This window comes from Stegodyphus dumicola, chromosome 7, assembly GCF_044657685.1.
Source record: "Stegodyphus dumicola isolate Sdum_Otavi_A_Nest chromosome 7, ASM4465768v1".
NCBI lineage: Eukaryota > Metazoa > Arthropoda > Arachnida > Araneae > Eresidae > Stegodyphus > Stegodyphus dumicola.
Genome location: NC_140774.1, coordinates 3,914,496 through 3,928,488, shown reverse-complemented (window position 1 = coordinate 3,928,488; position 13,993 = coordinate 3,914,496). Strand labels below are relative to the sequence as shown.

General features: G+C 29.8%; 1 protein-coding gene across 2 annotated transcripts in view; it reads left to right on the top strand.

The window, feature by feature from the left end:
- Positions 1-13,993, top strand: part of ais (DExD-box helicase 52) — a 58,152-nt gene that overhangs the window by 8,417 nt on the left and 35,742 nt on the right. For both annotated transcript variants that reach the window (XM_085819827.1, XM_085819828.1), the window contains 3 exons: positions 321-429; positions 4,948-5,066; positions 9,858-10,043. In XM_085819827.1, coding sequence (XP_085675953.1) covers positions 321-429; positions 4,948-5,066; positions 9,858-10,043 — 414 coding nt within the window. The remainder of the gene's footprint in view (positions 1-320; positions 430-4,947; positions 5,067-9,857; positions 10,044-13,993) is intronic.

Sequence of the window (13,993 nt, the reverse complement as noted above, 5' to 3'; positions counted from 1 at the left end):
AAATTGCAACAACAGAAGTTTTATCAATCTTGAAGTGAATCTGTATAGCTTTGTTTATTTTTCTTTCTGAATCCATGTCAGCTATTACTTGCATAAAATGAATCAAAATGTAAGTTCTTCCCACAGTATGCATTTCTATCACAAGACATGATGAGATATGTAAGAAAGAAATAACTGTAATAATTATGATGAAGAATTGAAAAATTTGCTCTTGAAACTAAATATACTATGTGTAAATATCTTGTTTTTAATTGTTGTTTTTACCCTCATAATTTCTTCTACTTCTTTTAAAGATATTTAAAAATGCAATTTTTACACAGAATTACAAGCGAAACAAAAGACAGAAGTTTGAAGACTCAAAGAATGAGTTGGATGATGATGATGATGCTGAAAAACAAGTAATTTCCGAAGAGGAATTAAGTACATCAGGTATGTGAATTTTATAGTAATAGATTGAACTTTTCTTATATTTAACATTTGTGCTGCCCAGATGGTATAGTGGTTAGTGGAGCTGACTAGGATACCGACGGGCCCGAGTTCGAATCCCGGAAAAGGCATGGTTTTAATTTTCCATCCCTCCATAGGAGGTAATGGTTGGTGGCTGCGTATTAGGTGCCTCCGTAATAAAATGGCCACCACTTCCGGCCTTAGGAGTGGCCAATGTCGAAAAAAAACCAACATAATGCCCACCATTTGGAAGAAAAAAAAATTTGACATTTGTGAGAATTATAAATTATAAAAAACTTCAGTTTTTAATGCATTTATAATAATAGAAACAGAAATCGTGAGATTTTTAGAATGTGCTAAACTCTGACAAGCAATGTCTCCATTTTCGCATGTGTTCTTTTTGTTGTATTCCATGAGCTTTTATAAACTAATCTCGATATTCTATGTCTTAATTTTAAAATATGCACTTTAAAATTTGCCAGCAATGGAAGAAACTAGATAAAATTTCTTCAGGAATGCAGTTTTGATGCAAAATCTCTGAAGGAAAGAAGAATGCATTTGGTAGATAATTGATGTTGCCAGAGCTCATGCAATACCATACCTCAGCAATTCTCTGTTTTTTTTTTTTTTTTTTTTTTTTTTTTTTAAGTGTATACAGACTGTTGTGTACTTGGAAAGAAGAATAGCACAAAAAAGATTTGGGAAAAATATAAGTGTTATATTTTTTAATGAATCACATAATATTTATTTAATAATTAAAATTTGTATTTAAGCTACTATATTTTCTTTTCATGTCTTGATAATGTTTACTGTCTTGCAGTAAATATCGATAGTATGGGAATGTCGAAAAAAGACAAAATAATGCCATGTAATTTAATTAATAAACTAATTAAAAGAAAGTTGCAAAAATTACCAGCTTGCACCTGCTAAGTTACTTTTACCGGAAAAAATATATTTACGGGTGTCCCTTGGTGATAACTGGCGGTACATGGACCAACAAAAAATATATAATCTCAATAAACTACATTTTAAATCAAGCAATGAAATAACATAAAAAAGGAAATTCATCTTATCACTACACAAAGGAAATATCCGCTTACCTTGCGTACAAATTAAAGTGTGTTCAGTTAAATAAAATTTCTTAACAGCGTCCTAAAATTATCATTGTGATAATTGTTCTAACAAAAAACATTGTGATAATTGTTCTTTATTTCATAAATTACGTTTTCATATTTTTAATTTTGTAATTTCTGCATGTCATCTTACCAGATTTAAACTGATGATCTATAATCCGAAAAAATCCAGAATCCAGAATAGCTGAAGTCCCGATGAGTCCGGATTAACGACTTTTGACTGTATAAGGAATAAATAAATTAATATGCTATTATTGGAAAATTTTTATTAGCAATAAACTAGTTTGAAGTAATTAAGATTTTAAGCTAATTTTTATTAATTTATATTTTAAGTAGTGTTTTTTTTAATTTAATTATATTTTAATTAAATGATAGTGATTTGGGGAATTATATGTTTATAGCATTTTGGAATACGTTTTAGTAGAAGTAAATGTGCATGGAAATAATTTAAATATTTGACACTAAATATATGTCTTTTTTACCGACTTTAAAGATTCACAAAATTTTCCTGCATTTTCGTGCAAATTTTTCTAATTTATGAGAAAAAAGCAGTGTACATGGATAAAGTCAAGAGTGTGCGCAGTACCATTTTTGTGCAATTCTGGAATGTTTTTTAAGTGAAAAATAGGTCGACGTGTACATGGTTACCGTGTATGTGCCATTCTTAAAACCGCGGCAGAGTTTTCGATTTTGCACTTGTTGCCAAATTTTTGCCAAAAATCGCCAAGTTACCATAATCCAAAGATTAACCGCAGTATTTTCTGGATTTAGAACCATATTACAAATTTCGCCATCCATTTATTGACTGATAATTGGAGCATTGTCATCGCAATGAAAAACTTCTGTTATATCATCTTCTTTTATTACAGCTTCTCCACATTTGTTTACAAAATTCGTTAATTGGAAAATTTCACCTTTGTTTTGTGATATCCGAAAACTTTTAAAATTAGCTGCTATCATCATCAAATTTAGCTATCCTTCACTATGCATAGTTGGCTATGCATCATGAGCTTGGCGACTAATGACAAGTTGTTCATTAAATTTTATCTTGCTTCTATCACGCGCTGAGACGATTAAGACTGAATTGTATTAGTTTACTTATTTATTCTACTTTTGTCTATTTCTTGCACATGCTTAAGGCTTCTAGAGTTCTGAATAAATAAATTCCCACATATACTTAAGCCTTATTGAGGGCCGGTGCTAGATATCTTACCGACTGATGCAGTCTTGGTGGGTCTTAAATTCTGCGACTTCATGCGGCCATACGAGCCCTGGCGCTGGTTCTGGGTTTATGTGAATAAAACAAATCAGTTGTTCTTAATTCAAATAGCCCTAAATGTAATCTTTGGGTCTATGAGTATCATCAACAAAACCTATTTTTAGCGTATGGAATGGCGCATTTAACTTAAATCTGTAATCGTTGCCAAGCGTAATCGTCAACATAAAAGGTTACCATGCTCCTTTATTATTCAATTACTAACATAAAAAAATTGTTTTTAGAGGTCATGAGTCATTACTCAAGTTGAAGGTGAAAGGAAAGTGTAATAAATTATGATTCGCCAGGTTGGCATCAGATCAACGATGTATCTATGTGGAATGTTTCTCTTTGAGATCTGTGCCAAGCAGATGGAGCCAATCATACAAATTTATGCTAAAATGATTGTTTCTTCAGTAACAAGGTACAGTCAAAAGTCGTTAATTCGGACACCCATAATTCAGAATGATCTATAATCCGGACCTCAAAGCTAAAAACTTTCTGCGCATGCGCCGCGTTGATACATGTGCATAAGCGTTTACGCGTGAGCATAAGACTTTTACGACTGCGCATATGCATGTGCACAAGTGCAGAATACGTTTTCGCGTGCACGTTTAATGTATAACAGACGGTATAAGCTAAAATTATCTAATTATCTATTTCAGTTAATGTTGATGATTGCGTTGTTCCTTAATCTTCGAATTGGATGCGGCTTATTATTTTTTGCAGACTGTAAGAGCAATTTTATAAAAGTAAACTTGAACTTTTGATTCTGTCAAATAGAATTTTCGATGCAGGAGCTCCCAAAGGACCTACAAAACGAAAGTATGTTTCTACGTCCATCAAACAAGAAGTGGAATTGCAGCAAAAAATGGATAAAGACATGAAGAAGGTGACAGAGAGGTTAGTGAAAACGAAAAAATTTTGATCGACAAGTTAGTCGGTATTCTCGGCACAGAAATTACGGGATTTGAACAGTGGAACTTTGTAACTGAACAAGAAATTATGTCTGTTTATATAATTAAAGAGAAAGTATTATCACATAAAACGAAGCAACTTAAACAACTTACATTGAAAGAAATGTTTAATAAAGTAAACAAATAAATATTAAGTTTTTTTTTTTTTTTTTTTTTTTTTTTTGTAAATTTTGATACCCTTTAGATCATAATTGTTCTTTTTTTCATAAATTACGGTTTCATATTTTTAATTTTAGAATTTCTGCATGCCATCTTACGAGATTTAAACTGATGATCTATAATCCGGAAAAATCGATAATCCAGAATCGCCGAAGTCCCGACGAGTCCGGATTAACGACTTTTGACTGTATTTTATTTAGTGTCAAAGTGAAAGTAAGAATCGGGACTCTGCAGATATTTTATTATGTGCAAAGAGGAGAATCAAATGTGCATGCGTAAAGCCTACAAGAAAAAATGTTGTTGGTGGTTTTGAGGTCCGAATTTTAGATCATTCCAGATAATGGATGTTCGGGTTTCTGACTTTGTACTGTATTTTATTTAATAGGGACCCTTTTAATTGCCACATCTTAATAAGTTGCTGATTAATTTGCTAGCTGCTTATTGATTTTCACTTTTCTATAGTTCCTTTAAGTAACTGATTTCTGATTATTTAAAATGTGTCCATTGTGAATGTCAAATGTGTTTGGTTTTATAGTTAAATTAATTTTAGTTTTTAACTTATGAAATAAATTCTGATAAAACAGTAGAGTCCTGAAAACATGACTTCCACCATCTTGACATTTCGTATAACTTGACAATTGTTTGTTATACATTCTTATTTATTGTGCATGAATTGACACTTTTGTTTAAAAACTTCTTGATTCTTGTATGACAAATAGCATTATTTTCAGGTGCATTATCTTATTTCTTCATAATATACCATCCATAATTCCAGACATTGTTTTTCTATGGTGATAGTTGCCTTAAAGGACATGACTATCGGTGATATCCAGTATTTGTATTTAATTATGTTATTAGAAATACTGCTTGTTTTTAGAGTGGTTGTAAATTTTTCCATTTTATTTTATGTTCCTGTAATCTGTATGTGAATAGTACTGTGTGAATTTTTGTATTAATTTTTTATTTTATTTTAAAGATTCAAACAATAGCTCTAATGAGGAAGAAAAAGATAATGAATTATATCCAAAGAAACCAAAAGAAAAAAAAAAGAAAAGATTATCAACTATGCACTTACTTAAAATGAGAAAAGAAGAAGTAAGTCATTTTTCAAGTGATATTATTTAAAATTTTATTGTACTCATTTTTTAATTACTCTGTTATTAACTTTGTTGAAGCTGTCTTCCCTGTTTCTTTCTGCTTTACTTTGCTGTAAATAAAATCATTTGTATTGTTGGTACCATGAATACAATAAATAAAAATATTGATATATTTATGTTAAATTCATCTGCAAAAGCTCTCACTTCATTGCAGTTTCAGTGTAGCTTAACATGTATATCAGTATTTTTTATTCATCATTTTAACATTGTATATTTTACCACATTTTATCTCCAAAATGTCATTAATGTAACTTCTGATTTTTGTTTTGAGGTACATTGAAGTTATTTGGTATTTAAGAATGCAAGCTGATAAAATTTTGAAGACCCAAGAGATAAGATTTTCCTTAAAAAATTTAGCGAGTGAAAACCCATGATAAGTTGAATTTAAATCTTATAAATAAGGAATGCTTTCTGATTACCTGTGCACCCCTCCGAAAAGTCAGCATATTGTTACCAACTAATTATTCACCAAATTAGTATAAAAATGGCAACAGCAATTTTTTAAATGAGGGCCTACTAAGAATTGCATATAAGAGCAATGAATTAATAAAATAAAAAAAGCCAGAAACTTTGGTAACAAAACACTTACATTTCTGAGGAAATGCATATGTAATTTTTTTTTTAAAAACTATCTAATTTCACTTAGAAAACATTTAGAGAATTGCACAAATTTTGGTCAATAAAATTTACTTGTTTATGCTTGTGCAACTTCTTGGAACATAAATAGTTACATTCTGTATTATTGGGTAAAACACCATATTTCTGAAGAAATGCAATGCTTTTCCCCCCATGAGGTGCTGAATTCCACAATCCCATTATGATTCCTTGCTAGGAAAAAGCACACTCAATCCAGCAAACACTAATGACCATCGGATTAGAGGGGGGAAGTGTGTTGGGAGGTATCTACTGCGCACACTTTTGTACCTTTGGGCTGCCATGTAAATATATTTTGAAAATTTCATGGGTTATTTATTTTGGTGACATAATGTGTTGCCTTGTGAATGCATTTCAGAGGGTTCAGATAATCAGAATATACCAAATCCAATTATACATATATAATATCCAGAATTATGAATAATTGATTGTCTAACTTAACTGGAATAATAAATGAACTGAAGCTACCTGTCAACGCACTTTCCATTTCCATGCAAAAAATAGAGCTAAGAGCATTGTAGACAAAAAGAGCTTTTTTATATTAATATTCTCTCTTTCTCTAAATTTTTGGCATGTGCATAATTTTGCACTTTGACAATAGCATGGCAAATTTTACTTTGGTTTCCAGTTGTAGTAACCATTCTTAAACTTAACTGGAATAACTTAACTGGACTAACTGGAATAATAAATGAACTGAAGCTACCTGTCAACGCACTTTCCATTTCCATGCAAAAAATAGAGCTAAGAGCATTGTAGACAAAAAGAGCTTTTTTATATTAATATTCTCTCTTTCTCTAAATTTTTGGCATGTGCATAATTTTGCACTTTGACAATAGCATGGCAAATTTTACTTTGGTTTCCAGTTGTAGTAACCATTCTTAAATAGTGACAAGATTTTTTTTTTTCTTTATCTCTTGCTTTTTTAAGTAAAATACAACTCCTCATTTTTACATAGTGAAAGGTGCCCAGACAAAAGGGGTTGCATATTCTGCTAGTTTCAAACTGAAAATTACACTTTTGCTGAGTAGTGTTATTGACAGATGGATAACAGCAATGTTAATGGTGAAGTAAAGAATAGTGACAATCACTTGGAATTATCTCAGGCAAAGATTTCAGACAATAGTTAGAACATTCTGAGTCAGATACTGATATTAAAATGTTTGATACATGTATATTAGAATTAAATAAAATTAAAGTAGCATTTTTCAGTTAGTTAACCTATAATATCATTTTCCTGTTTGAATCATTAATAAATCATATTATCAAGCTGTATGAGTGATGACTTTCAAGCTTCGGTATGAAGAAAAAAAATGTGAAAAATTTTCAGCTTACACGTGAAAATAGTATATGGTAATTAATTTAAGAATTAAAAAATTTTATTTAAGATAGTTGCCAATTAGTGTTCTTATAAATTAAATTTGTTTTTAGAATTTATTGGTTAGTTTGTACAGATTTCTCCAACTTTATGAAAATGGAGCAAGTGTGTAAAATTCTTCTGTAACGTGAAGGGACATAAACAAAAAAAAAAAAAAAAAATATTATTAAATTATAGCAAAATATTTCTAAGAGTTTTCTTGCCTCTTGGAAAATCCTTTATCAAAACTTAAAATAATAAATCCTAAAATAACCCTAAAAGCATAATGATTAATGCATAACCTAAAACAGCATTAAAAGCAATAAGAGTATGATCAAAGCACAACTCAAATAAATAGAAATAAACATACGTAATTTAAATTTTCTAAGTTAAAAAATTGTGGCTGGTACGTTGTAGAGTTGTCAAAGATTAAAGAGCAAAAGACAGGAATGGATGCAATTGATTATCCTGATTATATTCGTATATTATAGGAGAAAAGATCATTGATTGTAGTTATCAGGTTGTTAATATACAGTCTGTCTCTCCCAGTACCAACTGTTGAAATTTGTCTTCTGCTATTTGAAATGCGACAGTTTGTTAAACTGCTTAGATGGACACATTTTTTCTATTTTACAATTCTTCACAAACAATCAGAATGGTCTGCAAATTGCCCTTAACTCTCTTTTCTTTCATGAAGTCATGCATTTATTCAGTCAATGCATAAATCAAACATTAAACATTTTTTCCCCCAAAAGCAAAAATTATCTTCAGATTCTTTTCTTAAATTGAGAAAAGTACTAATGAGGATCATTTACTAAAAAGAAATGGTACAAAGTAAACCTTTATAAAACAGGAAAATACCTACAACTTGAAATGCAAGAAGACACATACCAATAAAATCTATGCACAATCTTTATCAGTTAAGAATGGTATGTCCCTCCTGACAGCTGAGGCCCTCTGAATACAGATCTCAACAAGCACAATAAATGACCCCAGAGGGAAAAGGAAAGAAGACAGCAAAAAGAGATAAGTACAAGCAATAAATTCTTAATTTTGTAATCACTGTCAACATTATCTTAAATTAAGTTGCTATTTGTTGTAACTATTTCCAGTATTAATTGCAACCACCTTGGCACAGTTTGGCAAATTTTACGGAAGAAAAAGAACAGTTACTTTTGTTGCAAAAAATTATATATATATATTAATACATAGTCTACATTTTAACTATATATTTATTCCAAAAAAGAATAAGTAATACATAGTTACAAATGAGTTTTTATTTTTGTTGTGATGGAAATTATGCAGCAACAGCTTTGAGAAAGAATTTGAAGCAACTTTCAAACACCTTTACCAATTTTGTGACACAATAATGTATTCCTGCAGAAATTCTACCTCTTTTTTTTTTTTTTTTTTTTTTTTTTTTTTCTCCTTCTGTTAAAGGGAAATCCTACAAGCACAATTTTTAAAATGAGTTTTGGATAAAAAATAACCATAATTATTCTATAAAAGCCATTGGAACTTGGAATTCACAAAAAGAACACATATGAAAATGGTGATGTTGGAAACTGTATATTTGTCATATGGTTTTGTTGTCTGAATAATTGTTATGAATGTGGTTGCCAGAATTTGGTGTATTCTGAAGCTTTGGCAATTTCTACTCAGGTGGTTGCTATAATATCTGAGTACCCTGTTTCTCATACTGTGTATTATAAAAAATATTGTGATTTAAAATGAGAAGGAAAGAAGCCTTAGATTATTGTAAATTTTGAGTAAAAGTATCGATTTTAATAACAGTCAGGCATAGGTGCATTAAAAAATTGTGCCTCTGAAAAAAAAAAAAAAAAGAAAGAAAGAAAAAGAAAAGAGGAAAAAAAAAAAAAAAACCTGTCTCTGATCATTTTCCAAATCAATAGAGTCAAATCTATTTTAGTCAAAATCTATGCCAATTTAAAATTGCTTTTTTGTCTAATTTATATTGGCATATTCCCCTAATTAGTAGTTAATATACTGTAATCTTTCTGGCAAAACCCATGGGAACCAGACCTCGGAGTAGACCCCCAGTGAGGTGGGTTGATTGTGTTTAAAACCTAAATATTTTGAAGGTAAAAAACTGGAAAACAGTTGCCAAAAGCAGAGACACCTGGAGAAGGCCAGAACCCACCCTGGGCAGTTGAGCCAGTGAAGAAATTAATATATTGTATTACTTTGTGTATTATTTAGATCAATTTGGGGGGGGGGAGTTTCGCCAGTAAATAAATAAATGAATGAATAAAATCTTTTTAGCAAAGACATAGTTATAACATGCCATGTTTAATATATGTAACATGGAAAGTCTGTTAATTAAAAACTCTAAAAAGTAAAAAAATGCTATTTGGTATTAACTTTTTCATGCCAGATATAATTTTTATTTTATTTATTTATTTACATAAAGAATAATTTACATGCATAAAAAATACTAATACCTGGCTGTTAAAGTAGCCACTGCATAAACCAGTGGTAATAACTGAAATTTGGATCATTAAATATCTTAATTTTGACATGAAACTTCATGACTGCTTTAGAAAGGAAATACAGAGAAATTTTATCACAAATTAATTTTAGCAGTTTAATAAAAAAATTATGCTCGAAAAAGATATGATTTTTTTTTCATTGTTCAACAGTTTGTTTTTATGTACATGCAAAAACGCATATTAAAAAATTTATACTTTTCCCCCTTTTTAGGTTACCCATTTTCGTAGGATCCATAAAATATATGTTTCAGGTAATGATGTTCCAGATCCTATTGAGAACTTTAATCAGTTAGTTTCTGATTATGGTGTTAGTTCTTTAATGCTAGGAAATATACATAAATTGGGTTATGCTGCTCCTACTCCTATACAGATGCAAGCGTTACCCTTACTGTTACATGTAAGTGTGCTGTGCAATAATACTTGCTAATATATTGTTATATTTAGTTGCTACAATTTTATTATTTCACTATTAATCAGGAAATATAAAAAAGTATGTTGAGTTCAGCCTTTTTTGTTACATATAAATAATACTATATTGTGTCAGTATTACAATGTTCATGAGTTACACTTCTGAAAATTTATAGAATTGTGTTAAATTTAGGTTCACTTCTTAAATGTATATTAATTTTATTATGAATTCTGTTTCGCTAAGTAACTGGTATATTGAATTTAAACATAATAATTATTAAGCTTTAGGGATTTATTTTTCTTGCCTAAAAAACAAATTTAGCCTTTTTTTAACATATTATTTGCACCTGTTATATTTTTTCAGTTTGTGAAAATTTACATTAAGTATGTTGCTGAAGTAGTAAAATAAATTATAGGTATAATTATAAATTTTTATAATTATTATAAATTTTTGCATATAGTAACCCTGTTTTTCTCAAAAAGTGTTTGGGAGAGGAATGTGCAAACAACGGCTGGTGAGACATTAGTCCAGGGTTTTTTTAATCAACATGGAGTGCTTCACTGGTAAACAGTGTACTTTTTGTCTAATTAAATCTTTAGGGAATTTAAACAAATTGGTTCCACATAAACATGAAACAAATAGTATGATCATTCTCAGGATGAAGCAAAAAATTGTGCAAGTTGTTAGACATTAAGAAGCATTGTTAAGAATTTGAAGGCTGTGTTAAGAGGACCTGTATGCAGCAGAATAAGGTTACATGCCATACCTCAAATGTTAAACAGAATCATACTGTTACTTTAAATTATCTACATAAGAGTAAATATAAAAAGAAATATAGGTACTTTTCCGTTTCGCCGGCGCAAATCTTGCCAAGCAGATTTTATTGGCGACAACATAACAGTATACACATAAAAAATGTTAGTTGTAAGAATTTTTTATTTTGAAGGCATTAAACATTTTAATATCATTTAAAATTTTGTAAAAAGCCAATAAATAAAGACAATTAATTTGTAAAAAGACATTAATTTAAAAATTTACTATGCTTTCATGGTACAACATCCTGCTTCACCAGCTCATATCACGTGACCCCAAGTCATCTCATCTCACATAAACTACGCTACAAAAATCTAATTCTCTTGGTAATTATCTACATTAATTTCAAGTTAAATCTTAATTTCGAATACAAGTTTAAATGTCAGAATTATTTAAATTCGTACGAATAGCTTACTAAAAAATTATGTAAAACCACAGTGTTGTACTTCGCTAGTGCATTCTCATTAGAATGGATGAATTTAACCCTTGACTTTGCCTTTTCTCTATTTTCGGCTTCGGGTAAGCGATGTGATTGCATCCTAATTGACTTAATTACCGCGAATGGTGTTAGGGCATAAAATTGAAATATCTGGTAAAAATTCTATGTAATTGCATGCCAGTATTGAAAGAAACAATCAATCTGAAAAAAAATAGCTGCGACTTGTTTTGAAAATGAGGCATAAAAGCTTACCATCGAGGATATTCCGTTTTGAATCATTTGTACTGTTATTGGCGACTTTATTGCCTACTCCGGCAAAACGGAAAAGTACCAAAATATGTCCTAAATACTTTACTTGTGAATTTTCAAAACAAAAAAAAAATTCTTAATATTTACAATGAATAAAGATCTTAAAATTTTGAGTAACTGCATTTTATAATAAAAAATTTACAAATGCATACTTCCTGTTTGCTAATACAAGCAACTGGATAAGCTATATCAGCATTACTTGGTTCATTTAGACTTAAATAATCTAACTCTTTTGTTTGTTCATCCACTTTATACTTTCAGAAATTTTATACATGTATGGATGAACCATTTCAATGTATTTTAATAATAATAGTTCACCCGAAAATTCTGGCTCTTCCCCAAAGCAAGGAAAAAAACAAAGTAAAAGAATTGTAAACGAAAGTGAAAAAACAAAATACTTCAGTGAAAAATTTTAAATCAAAATCTTTATCTTTAAATAGATAATCCAATAAATTAAGATGTGAGTGAATTCATAAAACATAGTTGGAAAAACCTAATTCGAGAACAATCTAATTTTCAATCTAAATTTAATCTAATTTTTTGCTCTGTTATTTTTAGAATGAAGACAGCAGTTAAAGGGCTATTAGTTTATTATTTGAAAGCTAGATTTTATATTTTGCATATTAGATATTTTATATTTTATATATATATATATATATAAAATAGCCGGAACGGGTCGCTATATATATATATATATACTGGTGACCCGCTCCGGCTTCGCACGAGTATAAAATATATAGCCTATGTCACTCACTGAAAAATGATTAAAATCGATCCAGTAGTTTTGATTTATTCATTACTACTCGTGGCCCGCACGCGTTAAATTTGGAGTAAAACAATTCCCCTTTCCCTATACCATGAAGATTTCCTGCTATCTTTGGAATATCTAAATTCATACACTACATTTTTACTTATTTACTTTTTACATTTTTACCTATTTATTTTATTTTTACAACAATTAATATATTACAGAATGTCTTTATATACAACGTTCACAGCTTTCTTGTCATTAGTGAATGCGTAGTACAGTGATTGCCTAACTGATACGTTGTCGTGCTGAAAAGCACGTTTTTATTAAGTATATTGTTATTTTCTTCGCTAGAGAGCTCCAATAATAAACGCGTCCGATCGCTGCTAAATTCAAAGTGCTATAGAGAGAACCGCGGCCTCCAACGCTCCCGCCGGCCGGTACCGCCGCAAACGCTACGTCCTGCAATTTTTAAATCTGTAGACCTTTTCAATGTGTGCAATACTTAGTACATTATTTTGATAAATCTCGTAGGGTTCAGCCTGCATTTGCAATGCAAGCCTGAAAAATGTAATTATTTATGACATCACATTAGAAACCTCAAAAATAACAGTATTTCTCCACTATTTAATGGATGTTATTATGCATATAAACCTTCCTCTTCAATCACTCTATCTATTAAAAAAAAAAACCGCATCAAAATCCGTTGCATAGTTTTAAAGATTTAAGCATACATAGGGATATAGGGAGAGAGAAAGCGACTTTGTTTTATACCATGTAGTGATATATATACCCACCTTGTTATTCAGCTCCATGAGCTCAGTTCCCCCCCCCTTATATGTTAAAAAATTGTGTATTTTTTTGCTTTAAAAATGATTGAATTATATTGTGCTTATCTTCTGGTTAAAGTTTTTATGCCTTTAGTTAATCTGCATGAAATAGTTGTAAAATTATCAATAGTTTAAAGTTGTTTAAGTGCAGCCAAATCTAATGTTTATACCATAGCTGCCATAATTGTTTACATTTAAAACTTAGCAGAATAGTGAATTAAGTCAGCTTCTGCACCTTCAATGTCTTTTTGACGAGTTGGACCAAAAGTAAGCTTTCACTTTTGTGCACCAGAAAATCTGCCTTCTTGCCAGCTAGCTGAATTCTTGTTTTTGCACAGAAATGCTAGTTTTAAATGTAAAAATTATTTGTAAGATTGTTTTAGCTGTATATCATGTTTTACATTTTTCTATATTTTTTAATTTTTGATAATTTAAGGTTTTTTTGTATTTTTGTCTTGTGAAAATTGAATTAATAGAATGAGATTGATATCTCTAATGAAATTTAAGGAAATAAGTTTAAATGAAATGCAGCAAAAAAATACGTATAATAGGTAGTTTGCAATATAACAAAAAGTAAATGCTGTTTTTGTTGTTAAAGCCTTAGTTATGTTACATTTAAAATTTTTTAAAAAATGGAATTGACGTGGATTTTAAGATGAAAATATTTCATCATTCATTTAGAAGAAAAATAATTTGTCCTGTTTACATGAGTAATGAAATACATTTTAAACTGTATTTTATTCTAATTATGTATAAATGGATAATCATTCAGTTAAAGTAATTGAAACAAGCAAAACAA